This window comes from Somniosus microcephalus, chromosome 1, assembly GCF_052327205.1.
Source record: "Somniosus microcephalus isolate GS21.2 chromosome 1, FLI_Smic_1.0, whole genome shotgun sequence".
NCBI classification, from domain to species: Eukaryota; Metazoa; Chordata; class Chondrichthyes; order Squaliformes; family Somniosidae; genus Somniosus; species Somniosus microcephalus.
This window is the reverse complement of record NC_140987.1, coordinates 421,243,067-421,265,976: the sequence shown is the minus strand read 5'-3', so window position 1 is coordinate 421,265,976 and position 22,910 is coordinate 421,243,067. Positions and strand designations below refer to the sequence as shown.

Below are 22,910 nucleotides of genomic sequence, written 5' to 3'. Positions count from 1 at the left end.
GAGGTGGGGGCGGAGCGGGAAGATGAGTACCGGACGGGAAACCCGGAAGAGTTTCCCGAACGTCCCACTGAAATTAATAGCAGGACCTATTTCAATTTTTTTCACCAGGTTTCCTGCCCAGCAACCAGCCTGATTGACAGGCTACCTCCCTGTCGGGCGGGAAAGCCTGTGGCACAAGGCCGCAGCTGGGGCGTAGAGAGGAGGGAGGGAGAGATTGTGCGGTGGGGGAAATCGCGGGGAGGGGGTGACTGCGGGTAGGGGGAGATTGTGATCAGGGAGGAAAGCGTGGAGGTCAGGGGTGAATCATGGCTGGGGGAGAGCGTGGAGGTGGGGGGAGATCGGAGGGGTTAATCGGAGATCATTGGGGGGAGAGCAGGGGGGAGATGGAGATCGCAGGGGTGCAGGGGGAGATTAGAGGGGTAGGGGGAGCTCGCGGGGGTAGCGGGAGATCGGGGGAGTTGGAGATCGCTGGGGCGGGGGTTGGGGTGGAGATTGGGGGGTTGGTGAGATGGGGGGGTGGAGTTGGAAATCGTAGGTTGGGGCGGGGGGCAGCTGACCGCGAGGAGGGAAGCAGGTAAGCTTGTAGGGCCAGGGGGAAACAGTCCTGCTCCTCCTGGCCCACAAGTAGTGCTGTAAATGCACTTACCTCATGGATCCAGTGCTGTAAATGCACTTACCTCATGGATCCAGCCCTTCCCGCCTCCTTTAACCTGCTGGAATTCCTGGGGCCCGGGAAATCCGCCCTCCATGGATTAAAAATAAAAAGCCTGTTAAAATGGAGGCACGCAGTGTCCTTAAAAGATTTTACCCACCGACCCGCCTCCGATAAAACCAGAAGTGGGCAGGTTGCAGTCGGGTTTGAGATTGAAAAATTGTTTACTTCTCACCCGTACCCTATTCACCTGTTCTTGGGGGTTAAAATGATCCTCTTTGTGTTCCAACTATGAGCATGAGATCCTCATAAGAGAAATTATGCAGTGTGGCTTTGCTATTATGTCAAATGTGGACTACTGACCGTTAGCATTGAAAGGGCATTCCTACAAGTGAGCTGGAATTGTGCTGTGTGAGAGCTGTAATGAATGTGTTGGTTCCTATTCCCATATGCCAGGTCCCGAATGAGCCACTGGATCAGGATCTCCAGACGTAAGGAATGCCTACCCCAGGCTCCATTCCCCTGTCGTCATTTGCCTTGTAAGAGACAGTTGGATGTGCTGCTGCTTACAAGACAAAGTGGAAACTTCTAAAGATAGTGGAAGACCATCAGAACCCCCAAGAAGTTTCGGCACCTGTATTTTTGGCGGTAATAATATCAGCGGTAAGATAGAGGTAAGAAGATGAAACTGCAAATACTGGAAACTGAAATGAAAATCAAAAATACTGAAATGACACTGCAGATCCACCAGCCCTTGAGAAAAGATAAGATGGCCTAATGATACAGATATAGACTCTTTGTTAGAACTTTACAGTGTCTGTGATAAGTACTATAAGAAGGGAACGCTAATGGTACACATTTTCAGTTGGAAGTACTACACTGTGAGGCCTCCAAGGGACTCAGTTATTTGTTTCATCAACTCACAATAAAATATATATTTGTTGGAGCTGGTATACCAGGGTGAACCAAGCCAAAGGGATCTCTGTTAGTATGTGATTGCTTGTTTAATGAAATCACCAAATGAGAAACCTCCTATATTAACATTCCTAGGTTTGTATGTACTTTATATCAGTTAGAAACAGCTGAAACCCCACCGGCATCATCATCTGGGGCCAACAGCCCAGTAGCCTCTCCAAATAAGGGAGCGAAGCAAAGAATATCCACTTTGAACTAAATCAGTGCTGAGAATTAACTATTGGAGGAAAACTCAGCATAATATAATGCTTGATATGTGTTATGTAAAAGTACAATATACAACGATGGGTTTATATTGCATAATTCTATTTAACATACAGTGTATGTTTTGTAATTCTGTATAATATGCAGTGTACAGTATATGCTGTGTGATTCTGTAATATATACAGAGTGCGGTGCATGTGTAATATTGTGCAATATACAGTGTACAATATATGTTGTGTAATTTTGTATAATATACAGTGGTATATATTGTCTGATTCTGTATAACATACAACGCAAGCCATAAGTGGAGATGAGGTAAAAGATCAGCCATGATCTTATTGAATGGCAGAGCAGGCTCGATGAGCCAAATGGCCTACTCCTGCTCCTACTTCTTATGTTCTTATATGTTCTGCAGTTCTGTATAATATGCACGGTACATTATTTATTTTGCAGCTCTGTATATTAATACAGTCCAATCATCTGAGATTTTTAAAGAGCAAATTTCATGATCAAAATCTTTCATTAAAAAATAACTAGACAATCTTGTTAATTTGTTAGGAAGAAAACAGATGAGCTGTGTATCATTTTCTTCATGATCATATTACAGACATGTAACAGAATTGTTGTTACAAGATTTATGTAGTTGAGACATATGCAAATAAATGAAAAGGACAGATTTACTAAAAGCTTTCACGTGAAGATGGTTCTTTTAAGATGGAGAAAGAAAGGTAAAAGGTCAAGGACCACAGAGCAGCACACCACTAACCTGGTGAAGGTTAGGAAGAAAATATCATGAAAGTAGTAGTTAGGTGATATCAAGCTTAGGTTTTCAAATCATATAGATAAAGAAAGAGTTTGCATTTATATAGTGCCTTTCAGGTCCTCAGGACATCATAAAGCACTTTACAGCCAGTGAACAATCTCATCCAAAAGATGGCACCTCCAATAGTGTAACACTCCCTCAAGTTAAATTTTGTGTTCAAGACTCTGGAGGAGGGCTTGAACCCACCTTCCAACTCAGAGTGGAGAGTGCTACCCACTGAGCCAAGCCTAACTCTTGGCAGAGGTAAGAAAAGACTGAAGGAGGTAAGGAGTTTTGAATTCCTGCCCAAGAATGAGCTAATGTAGGATATAGCCTGCTGAATCTAAATAAAACAGTGATAAATAATTATATTTAATTGTAACACCTTTTTTCTTTTGGGTGGAAGTATTTTTGTTTAAGCTGTAAGTGCTTGAAAGGGCTATTGAACTCAACAGTGTGAGTAAGTTGAATTAAGAACATAAGAAATAGGAGCAGGAGTAGGCCATTTGGCCCTTCGAGCCTGCACCGCCATTCAATAAGATCATGGCTGATCTTCTACCTCAATTCCACTTTCCTGAACTATCCCCATATCCCTTGATTCCCTTAATATCCAAAAATCTATTGATCTCTGTCTTGAAAATACGGAACGACTGAGCCTCCACAGCCCTCTGGGGTAGAGAATTCCAAAGATTCACCACCCTCTGAGTGAAGAAATTTCTCCTCATCTCAGTCCTAAATGGCCGACCCCTTAAATTAACACACACAACTGATGCTGAAGCATCACTGGGCTATTAATGATAATTTAACTCCCACACATCATCGGACACAACGGGTTCTATAAAGGGCTGGTGATCCGATCGCTAGATTACCAGGCAGTGAAATAAAATTCTACTCCAGTAACTAATTTGTGAGTACTATTTTAACAGAAATACTGCACACAATTGTTTCTTGAACTCCTGTCACATTTTTCTCAGCCTTTCCCATAGGCACTAACTCTTGCTGGAGAATATGTTCATAGATGTCTGCACTCCCGAATCCCGAATTCACGTGTGAATATCAGCAGGATATTTCACCTCATAGCCAAGCCCAATCCTGATCTCACCTGCTGCCCACAAATACACACTTTCAAGTACCATACATTACTGGATGGTGATGCCATTATTACTAACTGAGTATCGACCAGGCATTGAACCTTTGACTTTCTGTCTGTAGGAGCAGTCTCACACTCGCCAGTGCAATTACCAGCATGAGCCATCACAGGAGCCTTCAATGATTGAATTGTTACAACATGTCTGGCAAGGGATTCTGGCTCCTCCTTTTAAATATATGTAATTCTCTTATAGCTCCACACTATCAATTTCTTCCTGACCACCGCTGCTCTTTGCTGCCAAGTGAAATATACAGCTTAATGCCCGACTTCCAGTTGTAAATTACACACCCTGCTTCAACTTCTTATCAATACTTTCAGAACAAGGGCATAAAACCTGGGAGCAATCAGATCTGCCTGTCCAGACTCCCACCACTCACCAATAAGAAAGAAAAAATATGGTGCTTTTCGCAAGCTATCACCTCATGTTTTTTAAAATTCCCTTGACAGACAATCGCTCTTGTGGCCATGGAGCTTTATATCAAGCTTACTTCAAAAGAAATTTCACTGGTTCAAGTACTGCTTATAATTATTATCAACGTTCCTTTGCTGCAAAGCTGTTGTTTTTCACTGTGTCTGGCTTCGCTTTTTGTTCTTCAAGAAAACTACTTTGACAAGAAAGCAAAGAAAAACTAAACATAACACAATGTGCAAACAATAAATCATTTACAAGCTACAAGGGAACGCTGCTGTACAAAAAAAAACTGCATTGCATACTCTGAATTTTTTGGAAAAATGTATCTGACCCCCCAAAGGAATGCTTGCTACTTCTAATGAAATCAAAATAGCTTGGGTGATTTTTTCTGCATTACATTCACTCCCCCTGAGGCTCTTCCAGCTGACCCAGATCATTATGTATGCTGAAATCAAAACAGAAATGTTGGAAATACATAGCAGATCCATCAGCGTCTGAAAAAAAGAAAAAAGGTCAGGCTAATGCTTTGGGTGTAGTTAGATACAGTAGTTAGATGCAAAGTTCTGATGAAGGCTATGCACTCAGAACATTAGCCTGTCTTTATTCCTTTCAGACACTGACCAACATGTGTTTTTCAAGCTTTTTCTGTTTTTATTTCAGATTTGTGGCATATGCAACTTACTATCTTAGTTCATGCGCTGTTAGGCATGAATGGATTGTAATGGGCTTACCATTTGTATGGACTCTTAGTGTGATGGTGAGGTTCTTCTGTAGATTGTGCAGCTTGTTGGTCAGTGAAATAGTGTAATTCCCTTCATTTTTTTCTGATACATCCATTATTTTCAATGCATATCGGTCTTGGAGATAACAAGTCTGATTCTGTGTAATGAGTTTTCCATTTTTGTACCTGTTACACAAAACTACAGATTAGATGAACATCTTGGTGTATTTTATCCCAATTGCAACATTTAATTTTTAATGTTTACTCTTTCAATGTAATCTACTTAATTGGCTCAGTTGGTAGCATTCACACTTCTGAATCAGAAGTTCATGTCCCAGAACCTGATCTATGCTGACAATCCAGTGCAATACTGAGGGAGTGCTGCATTGTCAATCAATGCCATCCTTCAGATGAGATGTTACACTGATGGTTTTCTGATGGGTCATGTGAATGGTAACGATCCAACAGCCCTATTTGAAGAACAACCTGAGAGTTCTCTCAAAGTCCTGATCAACATTCTTCGTCACCAGAAACAGATGAACTGAGTATTCATCACATTGGTATTTGTGGGATTCTCTTGTGCACGACATGGCTGGTGCAGTTTTCTACTGATAGCAGCCACTGCACTTCAAAATAATTAATTGTGTAATGAAATGTTTTGAGGTGATTCTAAAATGTATGATAAGGCACCATGGCATTACTTTCCTTTCTTCATTTTCACCTTCAAGTGAAACAAAAGCTACTGGTACAGGGGTAATTCATTAGCTGTAGAGTGCTGGCTGCAGTTAAAGTCTTAATACTACTTTTTCCCCACCCGTCATGCACATCAACCCACATTCGGGCAATTCTCACTAAAGGTTATCAAAAGAACATGCTGTAAATCATTCAGCCGTACGAACCAACAAGAGCCTAGGTTCAAATCCTGGCTTGTGCTGAGTGATTTGCTCTCTGCCAGTCCAATGCTGGGTGAACTATTAGGACCACAGTTCCTGTTCCTGTGAGCCTAGATTATGGCCTGGAGTTTCCACTCGGCTGCGCTGATTCTTTCGGCACAATTCGCCCACAATCGGCGTAACCGGCGCAAAAAAATTGAGGAACTTTAAGCACAAATTGCATTCGGTGCAAAGCAAATCAAATTTCCGCCATCTTTTGCACTAGTTTTAAAAACATTGCGTTAGAAGCAGGCCCCGCCCACAAAACTGCTTCCCCCTCCAGGGTGAATTAATCACCACTGCTCACACAACTTTAAGAAGTATTTTATACTGGCACTTGACTTTGTTTTTCTTACAATTCATTGTCTGGAAAATAAATTAAATATTTCATGAAAATTCTTGGAATTAATCTTGTTTTAGTACATAAACGGCAGGAGAGGCTACACTGAGTTATGACAACTCCGAATACTAAATAATTCCTCAAAGGAACTTCTCAAGTATGACTCTTTTTTTTGTTTTATTAACTGGTACTGTTTTATTTTTGGTTTTCAAAGCTATTGTGCTTAGACTCAGGAGCCTTCTTATAGTCAGGAAACTGACTTCAAATGGCAATTTCCTTATGCAGGCTTTAGTTAAAGTGCTAGTCTCATTGATCTAGGGTGGTTGTGGGCATAACCATTCTTTGCAACAGCAATAACCTCTTGCTTGCAAAATTACACTACCTAGAGGTAGAGAAATCATGCTGTAGCAGATGTCCTTTTTATATTTTCATGTTATCTCATACAAAACAGTGCCTGCCTTTATGTTTAAAATGTTCTAAAAACACTGCAGTCCTTACATTGGATGGGGACTGCTCCAGCAGTGTATGTGCGGCAGAGCGGAACCCCCATCTGGCTGACGGTGACACCACAGACACCATCCCATACTTGAGAGGTTGGTTATTTTCATGACCAGAGTGGGTGCTTTGCGCCTGCCAAGGTGCTTCAGTGATGCCCACCCCAATTGGCTGGTGGATGGCAGAGTGGCACAAAAAACAATCTGACAGTAGGACACTAACGCCGGGGAATGGCTGACAAAACGAATAATGTAAGTGGAAGTTTTGCTTCTAAGGGAGCGACTTGGGGGAATTTCAAAGGTAATGGACCCCGCAAATTGATTCTTCTCCATTGTTGGAGCAGCTGAAGCCTTTTTCTGGGTCTCAGTGAGCTGCACACCAGCTCTCAGCTGCCATTAAAACTGCTGAGTCCTTCTAAGGGTAGAATGGGAAGAATTTCCTGATGTGCGGCAGGGGCAAGGGCAGATTTTAAAGGAACGTTACAAATGAGACAGAATCCTGATTTAAGCAGGTTGCCCTTCAAATTCTCAGTCCGTTTGGGTGGAAATAACCCTTTCTGCCCTCTTGGGCCCTAGGAGTTTTGGGGCCTGCTTCCTTAACTGTCAAAGGGAGTGGAAAAATTAGCCAAGATTCCCATTCCTGATTGGTAGCCAGTGATCACCGATGGAATGCGCCTGTGTGTTGATGTTAAGTGATGCCATGATTGGGCTCAGCTGTAGTGCTTTCCACAGTTGAATAGCCTGCCAACAATCACTGTCAAGGCCCACATACAAAGAAATGTGACTTGCCAGAGGGCTCTGGACACCTGTAGAAACAGACCTCATCATGAGTCAACACCTCTAGGAGAGGAGTGGAAGAAAATTGGAAAAAAAAGATGCAATCACTGCTTCCATTGTAACAGACTACTTGACAGAAAGGCTATGAAGTGGCATGGTAGTTTCAGTAGCAGGGTTGCTTGACTCTCAATCAGGTTTTCCTGGTTTACAGTTTCAGGCTGCTTCAGTTGAGTGAGTTTCAACAGTTCTCAGCCTCAGCACACTAGATGGGGAGCTACATGTTAATGGTTCATTGTATATGGGAGAGGCGGTGATGGCAATACTGACAGAAAGCACAATTTAAATTGCACGTACCGTTTGCCAATCACAAAACTACTCTGATAAGATGCCTGTGCGACAAGACTGTACCATCTGCTCTGCTTAACAATGTCTCTTGGGAAGAGTGATTGTTTGTCCATAGGTGAGAAAATTAGAGGAAAAAGGTATATTGAAAAAGTAGTTTATTACCATTCAGTACATATCGGCCTAGAAATTCATTGTAGCCACTTTTGGGGCGGTAAAGTCGGGCGGCCGCTAAAGTTTGCGCCCGCCGCCAATTCGAGGCCACTTCTCCGATATTCATTAGCTTCGCCCTAAGAGTTTGCTCGAGCGCTAAAACTGGTGTTGGACGCCTCTCTTTAGGCGCTAAGCCGGAGGTGCTGAGCGAGAGCGCCCAGGCCGGGCGCAGCGCAGGTGCGGCCATCTCGTGATTGACAGCAGACACCCTGGCGCCGAACAGCTCTTAAGGGGGAAGGGTCGACTTTGTCTGCTGCCACGCCCTGGATAGTGGAGCCCTCCAGCTAGGCCTGAACACTGCTGCTGGACCCAAATAGCACCTGAAGCCATGCAGAGGGCCCGTGAACGAGCGCAGTGCTTCTCAGAGCGTGATCTGAGTGTGCTGGTTGGTGGTGTGGAGAAGAGGCGCCATATTTTGCACCCGGACAATGGCAGGAAGGCGCCGGTCCGCGCCTACCGGAGAGCCTGGAGGCATGTCGCCAGCAAGGTGTCAGCCAACAGCGAGGTCCCCAGGACCGGTGTCCAATGCCGCAAAAAGTTTAATGACCTCACGCGGATTGTCAGGGTGAGTACCCTTTCCAGTGACCTCCTCATCCTTGCATGTGCACCTCACATTATGGGCAAAGGGACCTGAAAGCCCTAATGGCCAGCCCTCATCCAGCAGCTATGGGACAGGCATGAACATCAATTGCACATTCTGCACTTAACACACTGGCCAAGCTATTCCACCATGGGAGGCAGTGCACACAAGATCAGGGCGACACACTGGCCAGGCTATTCCACCATGGGAGGCAGTGCACACAAGATCAGGGTGACACACTGGCCAGGCTATTCTACCATGGGAGGCAGTGCACACAAGATCAGGGCGACACACTGGCCAGGCTATTCCACCATGGGAGGCAGTGCACACAAGATCAGGGCGACACACTGTACTTAGAGGCCGTCCTTTCTCTTGCAGGCCAAGCTGGCCAATAACAAGAAGAGCCGGACTGCGACCGGGGGAGGCCGACCCCAGATCCAGCCGCTCACCGAGCTGCAACATCGCGTGGAGCGCATCATGGGTGGCCGGGTGATTGGCCCCGTTGCATGTGGAGATGCCGACCCTGTTCTGGGCACCAATGGTAAGGACATCAACGTTTGGACCTCTCTCGTCCCACTTGCGCATCAGATCTACATCCTTTGCCACTGTCCGACCAATGCGCTGAATGCCACCACTCATGCATCCCTCGCTGACGCCCTCTCCTCACTCTAAAGCTACTCTTGTGCCTTCCTGCTTTCAGATGGTGAGGAGGAGGTCCCTGAACTTGCCAGTGACAGCCCCTCAGAGGAGGAGGAGGAGGAGGAGCAAGAGGAAGGCGGCCCATCAGGGGTACCCTCAGCCGTGGCAACCCATGCCAATGTAGGGGACACGTCTTCCCTGGAGGGGAGCATCGCGGAAGTGTCGGAGGGGAGGGGAGCTCATGGGACCTGCGGCCTGCAGAAACGCGGGAGGGGGGTGCCAGCTCGGCGGCCTTCTCCCCAGAGGGGGGAAGGGTCGGAGGGGAGTCCAATTGCTGGGCCCAGCGGCGTCCAGCAACGCAGGAAGGGTCGGCCAGCTCGGCGGCCTTCTCCCCAGAGGGAGAGTCCGGCCTCCAGTCCGGAGATGGTCTTCGCCGAGGAGATGGAACGCCTCGAGGACTTGTCTGCGGACTCGGAGCGCCGGCACACGGAGCTCATGGGGGTAGTGACACGGTTGCCTGAGGCCATCGAGTCCCTCTCTTGGAGTGTCACCGACGTCGGGGCCTCACAGGCCATCAGTTTGGCGGAATTCGGGGCAGAGCAGGCAGCGAGTCGGGCGGCATTCGGGGCAGATCAGGCAGCGAGTCGGGCGGCATTCGGGGCAGCTCGGGCAGCGAGTGGGCAGCTGATCAGTGGTGCCGTGCAGTCACTGGGTGCTCTGATGAGGTCACTGAACAGGTCAACATGGGCACTCACTGCTTGCACACTCGCTGTGTCAGCCAGGCATCGCCAGGGCACCCGGCGCGCTGCAGCAGCACAGCGGTCTGTCCCTCGGCAGATTGGTGCGCATGCTGCAGTGCTGGCCCGGGCGAGTGCCAGTGTCTCAGGCGACCAGCGAGCGCCTGCCATCCGCCAGCTTGCCCCCATTCCTCCAGCCGCCACTGCCACTCCCCCAGTGGAGCTGCCAGGAGCTGCTGCAGCGACTGATGCTGGCCAGCCACAGCTGCAGCATTCAACAGCCGCCCGCTCGACGGCCAGACCTCGACTAGGCCGACCCCCAAGGGCATCTGCCGTCACGACATGTGCCCCTCTGGAGCCTGCCCCCAGCCTTGCAGCAGCCAATGGCCTTACTTTGAGGAGGAGCAGCAGGGCGGGCAGGGGCCACACAAAGATGGCCAAGGCATCGCCCTAGCGGGCCAAAAAGTCAAATGTGTGGCCAGTTGTGTTTGTTTTTTGAGGCCGAGAATTGGATGTTTGTTTTTTGAGGCCGAGAATTGGATGTTTGTTTTTTGAGGCCGAGAATTGGATGTTTGTTTTTTGAGGCCGAGAATTGGATGTTTGTTTTTTGAAGGCTGAGGATGTGATGTTTGTATTTTACGAAGGCTGAGGATGACGGCCATTTTAGTTGCACTGTTTTGTTAATCCTCTCCAGGTTGTGGGAGCGAGTAATGTGTTTGAGTGTTTTTTGGGGGTTTCGTCTGTTTTTGGTTTTCATGTGGGAAGGGCCCTGAGTTTGTACAATAAAGCATTTTATTTATTAACATTGTCCATGTTTGATCTTTGAAGTGTTTGTTGCCTTAACCGGCTGAGGGCTTGCGGAGCGGCTGCAATCATGTTCTTTCATTGGCACAAGCCATTCCCTGACAGGGGGCCTAGAAGTGACGTTCAATAAGCCGCCGACGGGCGGCCCTTGGACCTTGTGCCTCCCTCCTGGGCTGGTACTCCTCGTCCTCCTCCTCCTCATGCTCCTCCTGCTCCTCCTCCTGAGGTGGGGGTCCAACGTGAGGTGGCAGTGCCTGAGTCCTGCGGATAGCCAGGTTGTGCAGCATGCAGCAAACGACGACGAATTGGGAGACTCGCTCCTGCGAATACTGGAGGGCTCCCCCGGAGTGATCGAGACAGCGGAACCGTTGCTTGAGGACGCCGATTGTTTGTTCTATGATGTTCCTAGTCGCTTGATGGCTCTCGTTGTATGCCTCTTCAGCAGGGGTCGTGGGCACGCGGAGCGGGGTCATGAGCCAGGTACACAAAGGATAGCCTTTGTCCCCGATAAGCCATCCTCTTGGGGGAGGCTGTGCCTGGAACATGTCAGCCACAGTTGTCTGTCGCAGGATAAAGGCATCGTGGCTGCTGCCTGGAAAGTGGGCATTGACAGCTAGGATGCGCTGCCTGTGGTCACACACCAGCTGTACGTTGAGGGAATGGTAGCCCTTCCGGTTGCGGTAATCCTCGGCATGCTCCAGAGGTGCCTGCAAAGCCACATGCGTGCAGTCAATGGCGCCCTGCACCATGGGGAAGCCCGCTATTCTTGCAAATCCCACTGCACGCTGCTGCTGCTTGTCCAGGGTCATGGGGAAGGAGATGAATTGATGTCTCCTTCTGAAAAGGGCTTCGGTCACCTGGCAGATGCAGCAATGCACGGCGAACTGGGAGATGTTAGCGATGTCCCCAGCAGCGGATTGGAAGGAGCCGGTGGCATAGAAGTTGAGAGCCACCGTCACCTTCACTGCCACCGACAGAGACGTCCTGCGCATCAGCTGTGGCTGCAGATCTCTCTGAAGCAGCTGGCAGATGTCTGCAACCACCTCCCTTCTGAATCGCAGCCTCCTTACACACATCGTGGCAGACATGGTCAGATAGGAGGACTGCTGGCGGTATACCCTGGGTGGGTAAGGCCTCAGTTGGCGACGCCTGTTGCCCCCTCTGCGTCTAGCCAGGGCTGCCACTCTCTCACGGCGTCTGTAAGTCCTTCTGGCATAAGGCTGAAAGTCAGCGTTGGCACCCAATGCAGCCCCCATTATATGCTGGCAAACAATGAGCTCTCAATGAAGGCAAAGATAATTGCTAAGCTCTGGCCTGAGCCAAAAATACCTGTCCTAGTGTTGGTCCAAACCAGTAAGCTCTCCTCCTTGGTCTCTCTCCAAAAAACCGTTGCACAAGAGTGAATGCTGCCAAATGGCTGGCCTTTATAGTGCAGGGTAAGTGCCCTTTAATTAGCGCTCCCCGCGGCCCGCCTCGGCTGTGTACCGTTCCACTTCACAGTCGTTAGGGCCGCCCGGCGCACAGTGGCCCGGCGCGAGTGAAGTTCCGGTTCGGGGCGCACAAAGGGCGTTGCACTAGTAAATGACGTCATGATCTGCACGCGCAGCAGGACGCGCGCTAAGACTTTGCGCCGGCGCTAAATGTGTACTGAAGTTGGGGCGAGGCGCAGATCGCGCTGCGCCCGGGCGCTAAGCGCCTAGCGCTCGAGATCTACTCCTCCTAAGGCGCTAACGGCTGGCGCGCCCAACTGAATTTCTAGGCCATCATCTATTATTTTGGCCAGGCATTTTGTAACTATGATCAGTGATTTTGGAAGTAATTGGCAATGTGGTTAAAAGCTGTAATTTGTCTATAATTGGGATGGTGATAGGTCTGGAACCCTTCACCAGCGGTCAGATTACTACCCTTCTGATTTGAAACTTGATAGGCCAGTTATTTTCTGAGTAGGCTGTCAGATCTCTAAAAGATCTGTTTTATTAAAAGCTGTTTTTTTGCAGGAACCATTAATGAGCATGTCAATGTTTTTGATGAATTTTCATCATCAACAAAGCAAATCTCAGAACTCAAGCCGTGATCCTACCACCCTAAACCTATCTCACGTTTAGGCTTGGCAAAAGGTGGTAACCCAACCTGAAAGACATTGGATAAGAAAGTACATGAGTAGTCAAACTGAACAACTTAGCGATCACCTCCCTGAATTTTTACACGGTTTCCCCGCTCTCCCAGTGCAATTTTGGCAGAAACCCTAGCGAGATGGCATATGTGACCATTTTTAGCCAGGAGTTCTGCCAAACTCCTGCTGGAAAAAATCCAGGTTCACTTGCCAAGGCTCATCTGGTTTTTGTTCCTTCGAGGCCGGTTTTGTATCTTTTCCACTAAAATCCACGATTACCATTCAGGATAGGATAGTTAAGGCAAAGTTGAGGCTCCTGCTGTGATGATTGTGGGGAGATTGTGGGTTTCTATGGGAGGCTTAGCTTGATGCACCCAAAGGGCTCACTCATCTGGAGCTACCTTTGCGATCTTTGCGAATGACACCTCAGTTAACTGCCATAAAAGGAGGGGGTGGGGCGGGGGAGGTGGTCACTGGTGAATGGGTAAATAATGGGACTGGTCTGACATGCTGGTTTTCTGGGGTTTCCTCGGTTCTTCTGCCAAGGTTATGACAGACAAGCTGGAGAAACCCCTGTGGAAATTCACCCCCAGAGAGTCTTTAGTTTCTGGTTGATTTGTTTAGATTATCTAAATAAGAACTAGATTTTCGATCCATTCATAGTTAATGGGCAAACAATCTAACCCAAAATTCCCAGCATGTGGAGATAACACCAACAATTTTTCTATTTTATAAATGAAATATTCTTTAAAGCAACGTTGGCAGCCTAATTCCTTTGGGGTCTCCTGACCTGAAGCCCTAACTGCCATTAGTGTCCTGATGCAAAGTAGATTCTAGGCCTAGATTTTCAGTGTTCCGTGATGCGGGCTTTTAGGCGTGCGGGGGGCTAAAATCCCGAAGTCGGGGGTCCCGACACCATCCCGCCCAAAACCCGCCTCCACATAAGTTTCAAAGGAGGCGGGTACCCGCCCCGCACTGGGACCCACCGACCCGAGGCGGGAAGGGATTAGTGCCAATTAACTGCCTGTTAACTGATTGGAAAACTGCTAATGTAACACCCTTATTTAAGAAGGGAAGTAGACAAAAAGCTGGAAACTATAGACCAGTTAGCCTAACATCTGTGGTTAGCAAAATGTTGGAGTCCATTATTAAAGATACAGCAACAGAGCATTTGGATAAACATAATTTAATAGGACAGAGTCAGCATGGTTTTATGAAGGGGAAGTCATGTTTGACAAATTTCCTCGAATTCTTTGAGGACGTAACATACAGGGTGGATAAAGGGGAACCAGTGGATGTAGTGTATTTGGACTTCCAAAAGGCATTTGACAAGGTTCCACACAAAAGATTACTGATCAAGATAAAAAGTCACGGGATTGGGGGTAATATACTGGCATGGGTGGATGATTGGCTATCTAACAGAAAACAGAGAGTTGGGATAAATGGTTCGTTCTCGGGCTAGCAATCAGTAACTAGTGGTGTTCCGCAGGGGTCAGTGCTGGGACCCCAACTCTTTACTATCTATATTAACGATTTGGAGGAAGGGACCGAGTGCAACATATCCAAGTTTGCCAATGATACAAAGATGGGAGGGAAAGCAGTGAGTGAGGAGGACATAAAAAACGTGCAAAAGGACATAGACAGGCTAAGTGAGTGGGCAGAGATTTGGCAGATGGAATATAATATTGGAAAGTGTGAGGTTATGCACTTTGGCAGAAAAAATCAAAGAGCAAGTTATTATCTAAATGGAGAGAAACTGCAAAGTGCTACAGTACAAAGGGATCTGGGGGTCCTGGTGCATGAAACACAAAAAGTTAGTATGCAGGTGCAGCAGGTGATCAGGAAGGCCAATGGAATCTTGGCCTTTATTGCAAGGGGTTGGAGTATAAAAACAGGGAAGTCTTGCTGCAGTTATACAGGGTATTGGTGAGGCCACACCTGGAATACTGCGTGCAGTTTTGGTTTCCATATTTAAGAAAAGATATACTTGCTCTCGAGGCGGTTCAGAGAAGGTTCACTCAGTTGATTCCGGAGATGAGGGGGTTGACGTATGAGGAAAGGTTGAGTAGGTTGGGCCTCTACTCATTGGAGTTCAGAAGAATGAGAGGCGATCTTATCGAAACATATAAGATTGTGAGGGGGCTTGATCGTGTGGATGTGGTGAGGATGTTTCCACTGATGGGTGAGACTAGAACTAGGGGGCATAATCTTAGAATAAGGGGCTGCCCTTTCAAAACTGAGATGAGGAGGAACTTCTTCACTCAGAGGGTAGTAAATCTATGGAATTTGCTACCCCAGAGAGCTGTGGAAGCTGCAATATTAAATAAATTTAAAACGGAGATAGACAGTTTCCTAGCAGATAAGGGAATTAGGGGTTACGGGGAGAGGGCAGGGAAGTGGACGTGAGTCTAGATTCGGATCAGCCATGATCCTATTGAATGGCGGAGCAGGCCCGAGGGGCCATATGGCCTACTCCTGCTCCTACTTCTTATGTTCTTATGTTCTTATGTTAACAGGCAGTTTTTAGCCTAATCCCTATTTTGAGGGGTGTCGTGTGGGATTCCCGACGGCTCCACACCACGCCAGGTTAGAGCAGGCGGGCCGTCGGGTTGAAAGACTTGGAGGGGTCGAGATGTCGGTGTTCAAGTGAGTGATGGGTGCATGAGTGCAAAGGTAAGTGTGTTTGGTGTGTCTAAAGTGTGTAAAGAAGTTTAAATTACCTGTACTTACCTTAACAGCCTTTCTTCCTCTAGGTTTCGGGAGTCCATCACTCAGCCGGCACTGAAAGCAGAATGGCTGCGATCTGTCAAAAGTGACAGCCTGCAGCTTTCAGTGCCGTTGAGAGTTCTAACTGAGTCTGCGTAGAAGGACTCAGGTTAGAAGTAAGACTGTCAGTGTTTGGCAGCTTCAAACAGCTGTGAAACATTGATATTTCATCTGTCAACACCTCTTGACAGATGAAATTTCAGTCTGTGACGTCACCTGTTGCCGGGTGGCCCTTAATTGGCCTGCTGAGCCCGCTGGGCGGGGTCAACAAGGTCAATCAAGGGAAAATCGCGTGGATTGGCCGGACGTCGATGGAGGCAGGACTAAAACCTGAAAGTTGTAGTCCTGCCTCCTTCCCGACTGCTGAGTGAAAATCCAGCCCCACTCGTGGATAGTAAATTCTACCAGACACTGGACATCTAGATAACAGATACTTATTCTGCTGGATCAAGAACCCAAAGTCTGTGAAAAATCAGTTAAAAATGCTCAATTGCATGTTAGTGTGTTTAAGCCCTGAATCTTATGAAAATTTTTGAACATTATCAGGAGTATGGATAATCAAGATCAAGTATGGTTAATTGAGACTTTGGATAATTGCAATTGGTATCAGTGTAACAGTCAACAGATCATCAATACTATACTTTGGTGTTTTTAAGGCTTTAACCTTACATGTTGCAATGTTATTACATTTTGCTGTGTCTAGGTTACCTACTTTGATTTGATATATGTTGGGTTGCCACCTTTGGCCAAGTCCAAAATCAGATGGGGGCAGAACAGTGGTGAACTCACGTCTTAAATTCTGAGTATTGCTTTCTGATTATGCAAATTCATAACAAGTCTGAATAGACTCAATAATTAATGCCGCCATATCATCAGACACAGAACAATGTGGAAAGTCGACTTTCATTTTAAAAACAGACTTTTGTTGGTATCTCGTTTACTTCTTGGAAATGTCTTGACAACCCATTCAAAAACTGTACTGTCTGGTACAACACCAGACAGGTAACAAGCTGCAACTCACTTAGGTTGATAAGTTTGAAAATAAAACATTGGTTTTGTGGGTAAATGTACCAATTGGTGTGGGACTAAGCCACACAGATCAGGAGGCTCACAAGTTCAATCCCTGGCCTGTGCTGAATTAGCTGATCCTAGCTGGGAGACTGGCAAATGCCTATGAATGGCCTCAACAATCTGGGCTAGGGAGGCGAAAAATCATCCAAGTTCCAGCTTCGAATCACTGTCCAGTGATTCCACCTGAAAAGTGCATGTCCAGAGAGTTGGGTGGGGAAGAGTATTGCCTCACACTATTATCCTTTCGTGAATAGGCAGTTGACACATGCTATCTAGACTTATTCATCAAGAATAGCCATTTGGAAAAAGGTACCACAGCATTGCGTGTGGAACCATATCCCAGTATGTCATCACCTTCAGGAAACATAGAAACATAGAAGATAGGAGCAGGAGTAGGCCATTTGGCCCCTTGAGCCTGCTCTGCCATTTAATGAGATCATGGCTGATCATTCAAATTTAGTACCCTGTCCCTGCTTTCTCCCCAAATCCCTTGATCCCTTTAGCCTTAAGAAATATATCTAACTCCTTCTTGAATATATTTAATAAATTGGCCTCAACTGCCTTCTGTGGTAGTGAATTCCACAGGTTCACCACTCTCTGGGTGAAGAAAATCCTCCTCATCTCAGTCCTAAATGGCTTACCCCTTATCCTTAGACTGTGACCCCTGGTTCTGGACTCCCCCACCATCGGGAACATTCTTCCTGCATCTAGTCTGTTTAGTCCTGTTAGAATTTTATAAGTTTCAACGAGATCCCCTCTCATTCTTCTAAACTCTAGCGAATGTAAGCCTAATCGACCCAATCTCTCTTCATACGTCATTCCTGCCATCCCAGGTATCATTCTGGTGAATCTTCGCTGCACTCCCTCCATGGCAAGAACATCCTTCCTCAGATAAGGCGACCAAAACTGCACACAATACTCAAGGTGTGGTCTCACCAAGGCCCTGTACAACTGCAGCAAGACATCCTTGCTCCTGTATTCAAATCCTCTCGCTATGAAGGCCAACATACCATTTGCCTTCTTAACCGCCTGCTGTACCTGCATGCTTACCTTCAGCGACTGGTGCACAAGGACACCCAGGTCTCGTTGCACTTCCCCTTTTCTCAATCTATTGCTGTTCAGATAATATTCTGCCTTCCTGTTTTTGTCACCATAGTGGATAACCTCGCATTTATCCACATTATACTGCATCTGCCATGCATCTGCCCAATCACCCAACCTGTCCAAATCATACTGGAGTTTCTCTGCATTCTGCTCACAGCACACACGCCCACCCAGCTTTGTGTCATCTGCAAACTTGGAGACATTAGATCTAGTTCCCTCATCTAGATCATTAATATGTATTGTGAATAGCTGGGGTCCTAGCACTGATCCCTGCGGTACCGTACTAGTCACTGCCTGTCACTCGGAAAAAGACCCGTTTATTCCAACTCTTTGCTTTCTGTCTGCCAACCAGTTTTCTATCCAAGTCAGTACCTTACCCCCAATCCATTGTGCTTTAACTTTGCATGCTAATCTCTTATGTGAGACCTTATCGAAAGCCTTCTGAAAGTCCAAATACACCACATCCACTGGTTCTCCCTTATCTATTCTACCAGTTACATCCTCAAAAATTCCAGTAGATTAATCAAGCATGATTTACCTTTTGTAAATCCATGTTGACTTTGTCCGATCCTGTCGCTGTTTTCCAAGTGCCCTGCTATTACATCTTTTATAATGGACTCTAGCATTTCCCCCACTACCGATGTCAGGCTTTTTTAAATAGGGGGGTTATATTAGCTACCCTCCAATCCATGGGAACTATTCCAGAGTCTATAGAATTTTGGAAGATGACCAGCAATGCATCTACTATTTCTAGGGCCACTTCCTTAAGTACCCTAGGATGTAGATTATCAGGCCCTGGGGATTTATCGGCCTTCAATCCCGTCAATTTCCCTAACACCATTTCCTTACAAATACTGATTTCATTCAGTTCCTCCCTCTCATTAGACCCTATGTTCCCTGACATCTCTGGGAGGTTATTTGTGTCCTCCTTTGTGAAGACAGAACCAAAGTATGTATTTAATTGGTCAGCCATTTCTTTGTTCCCCATTATAAATTCCCCTGATTCTGATTGCAAGGGACCTACGCTTGTCTTCACCAATCTTTTTTCTTCAGATATCTATAGAAGCTTTTACAGTCAGTTTTTATGTTCCCTGAAAGCTTACTCTCATACTCTATTCCCCCCTCTTAATTAATCCTTTTTCCCTCCTTTGCTGAATCCTAAACTGCTCCCAATCCTCAGGTTTGCTGTTTTTTCTGGCCAATTTATATGTCCTCTCCTTGGATCTTATGCTATCCCTAATTTCCCTTGTTAGCCACGGTTGAGCCACCTTTTTTGTTTTATTTTTATGCCAGACAGGGATGAACAAATTCTGTAGTTCATCCATGCAATCTTTAAAAAGATGAGAAAAATTGGTAAAGTAAATAAGAAAGACTCTTAAATCAATATGTTCATTAAAAAGTGGAATTTGTGGAAGAATCAGAATGATAAACATTACCAGGAAACTTCCGGAGGCGGGAATGCGTTGACTTTCACAGCTAGTTTCACGTGGTCTGTTCCAGCCAATACATCCGAAGGGGTGCGTTTTTTGAATTCTGCTTTAATAAAAGGTTTATCTGCAATTGGAAGAGGGAATAAAAACTATGAGGAGACCAGTGAAGCACTATAATTTGATGTTGAACAGCTGAAGTTTAGACTGAGTGAAGCCAGTTGTACTGTGGATACAGTGGGGTAGAATTGATGCCATTACTCCAGGGTTTCTGCTGAGGTTATGGTGGACAATTGGGCAACCCTCACAGAAATTCCAGGTGTTCACATTTAGCTAACAGTAATTTGAAAATGTTCAACATTTGTCTTGTTTTCAGGAACGTACTTTAACGTAGCTTTAATGTACATCCCTAAAAGTGTAGCGAGGAATGGAACTTTGACCAACTCCACTGTGATTATTTTCATCTTGCGTATAACATGTCAGCAGTGATGGTGATGTGCCTATGTCAAACCAACAGAAAGTTCTACACCTTTGTTGTTTTCTTCAGGGGCATAATTGCAAGCAGTGTCTTGCTTGAGGAGCACTCTAAGAAATGCTACAACACAGGGTCTACATCTTCAATTCATCATATGATAGGCTGCATGGACAGTTGCTAAGTATAGGTCAAGTACTTCCGCATAGGAAGAAAAATATTACAGACCTAAGAGTTCTGATAGGCGTTCCTTGCTTTCTCTTCCTGGACATTAAGAGCAGGTGAGTGAACAGCACTGAATTCTGGTTCTGATAATATCCCATGGTCTGTTTTGGAGCCAAGGAGGCACATGGAACAAATCTGGAAGGATCAAACGTTAAGGGGGAATTGGGTCACAAGTGATTCCTGGGTTGTATTATGAGTAGCACCATGTCCAATGCTCACAAAGCTAAGGGTTGTAAATACTCCAGCCCTATAAGCCGTCGAGAGCTTTGCACTCCTCCAATTCTGGCCTCTTGTGCATCCCCGATTGTACTCGTTCCATTATTGGCAGCTGTGCCTTCAGCCACCTAGGCCCTAAGCTCTGGAATTCCCTCCCTAAACCTTTCTGCCTCTCTACATAGAAACATAAAACATAGAAACATAGAAAATAGGAGCAGGAGTAGGCTATTCGGCCCCTCGAGCCTGCTCCGCCATTCAATGAGATCATGGCTGATCATTCAAATTCAGTACCCTGTCCCTGCCTTCTCCCCATATCCTTTGATCCCTTTAGCCTTAAGAAATATATCTAACCCCTTCTTGAATATATTTAATGAATTGGCCTCAACTGCCTTCTGTGGTAGAGAATTCCACAGATTCACCACTCTTTGGGTGAAGAAATTCCTCCTCATCTCTGTCCTAAATGGCTTACCCCTTATCCTTGGACTGTGAAGCCTGGTTCTGCACTCCCCCGCCATCGGGAACATCCTTCCTGCATCAAGTCTATCTAGTCCTGTTAGAATTTTATAAGTTTCAACGAGTTCCCCTCTCATTCTTCTAAACTCCAGCGAGTATAAGCCCAATCAACCCAATCTCTGCTCATACGTCATTCCTGCCATCCCAGGTATCAGTCTGGTGAATCTTCGCTGCACTCCCTCCATGGCAAGAACATCCTTCCTCAGATAAGGCGACCAAAACTGCACACTGTAGTGTATGTACCCATCTACCTTTAAGGGAACTATTGAATGTAACCGTTCACCTTTAAGGGAACTACTTTAGGTGTGGCACTATTTGTTTGGCTTCTGTATACTGTAATACCGATAGTGACCACACCAGTATATAAGTGTTGTAGCAGGATTTCTGGGGCAGATTCGCCCGGACCTTCGAATAGTAAAGACCTGTTTGTTTGTTACTTCTGAAGTCTGTGTATTTATTAACTGCACAACCCACAGACTTTACAGTGGCGACGAGTCCGATCGTACCCTGCGGCAAGACTACCAAAAGCAACGAAGAGCGTCGAAGAGAGACAACCGCCCTCGTCATGCTACCAAAAGAAAACACGAGGCTGCAACAACAGAAAGCAGGAAGACTAACAACAAAAGCTGTATCAGCAACAGGCACTGACTACCCTTCTGCCACGGTGCGGAGTGAGCCGACCAGCAAGAAACAAGGCGGCCGAAGAGACTGTGAGTAGGGGAAGGTAAGGGCAGAGCACTCGACCTCGGTCGAGGGGGAGCTGTGCCGGCCAAAAGTCGGGTCCAACGGCGTCGGGTGACAGCCGGACCGCGATCGGGGGAAAACTCCGGGCAGCGACCGCAGCCATGAAGCGCTGAGCCTGCGAGTAGGCGCGGGAAGAGAAACCCAGCCGCAGCCGGGGAGGGAAACACCGGTCTGCGAGAGGGCTGGGGAGGCGAACGGGAACCGTGCGGGTGAGAGCCGGGTGCGGAGAGAGAGACTGCGAGGAGCCAGTCCAGCGGCTGAGCTGTTCTCCACCAACAGGGTACTCAGAGCCGGCAAAAACCGAACGTGTGGGAGTGGGTGAGAGACACAGCCGAAAACGGGGTGAGAGACTGCGCGAGAGCCAGTCCAGCGGCTGAGCTGTTCTCCACCAACGGGGTACCCAGGGCCGGTAGCACCGAACGTGCGGGTGAGAGAGCGACAGAGCCGGGTACGGAGAGAGAGACTGCGCGAGAGCCAGTCCAGCGGCTGAACTGTCCTCCGTTAACGGGGTGTACCCAGCGCCGGTAGAGCCGTGCGGGCGGGAGGAAAAGACATAGCCGAGTAAGGGGAGCTGTGCGGTAGCCAGCCAGCGGCTGAACCTGTCCGCTGTGGGGGAAGCGTACCCCTTCCACCGGGAAGAAACGTGGGAAGCCGCCATTAGGCGGAGAAGACGCCAGAAGCGGGAAACCGCCATTGAAGTGGGCGGGGCGAGAAAGGAAGAGCGGGAAACCGCCATTTTCGCGGGAAAACCGCCATCTTGATTGACATACCGCCATTGAAGTGGGCGGGGAGAGAAGGAAAGAGCGGGAAACCGCCGATTTCGCGGGAAAACCGCCATCTTAGAAACAAACAAATAAATAAGAATACTTAAAGAAATACTGGTGCTGCTCCCAAGGGAAGAAAGATGCCTAAGCGAGGGAATATTAATGATTTTAATTCTGAGATAGAAGACTGGGCCACGTACGTGGAACGCATCGAGATCTATTGTGAAGCCAACAAAATAGAGGAAGACGACAAGGCGATAACATTGTTAAACTCGATGGGCGCAAAGACATACGGGCTCTTGAAGGATTTACTAGCACCAGCTAAACCGGCGGATCAGTCTTTCGAAGAGATTGTGGTTGTTCTGAAGGACCACTTGAACCCCACACCGTTGATGTTGGCTGAACGATTCAAATTCTATGCAAGAACGCAACGGAAAGACGAAAACAACGCAGAATACTTGGTCGAACTGCGTAGGCTAGCGAAATACTGCCAGTTCGGAGGGAATCTGACAGAGGCACTGTGAGACAAGTTCGTAGGCGGATTGTCCAAGGAAGGGATGCAAAAGCGCCTACTCGAAGAGAACGACCTTACACTTGACAGGGCTGTCCTTATAGCCGCATCACACGAAGCCGCCGCGAAAGGAACGGCGGAAATGCAACTAAAGGCGGCGGCGCTCGGGGTGGACCAAATTACCTCGAGTACAACAAAATGCTATCGTTG

General features: G+C 47.1%; 1 protein-coding gene across 1 annotated transcript in view; it reads right to left on the bottom strand.

Annotated features, from left to right (window-relative positions):
* The window catches only part of kdrl (kinase insert domain receptor like), a 259,302-nt gene that overhangs the window by 126,673 nt on the left and 109,719 nt on the right, over positions 1-22,910 (bottom strand). Inside the window, exons 8-9 of the mRNA XM_085999532.1 lie at positions 19,265-19,382; positions 4,927-5,102 (exon numbers count right to left, since the gene is read on the bottom strand). Of these exons, the coding sequence (XP_085855658.1) occupies positions 4,927-5,102; positions 19,265-19,382 (294 nt within the window). The remainder of the gene's footprint in view (positions 1-4,926; positions 5,103-19,264; positions 19,383-22,910) is intronic.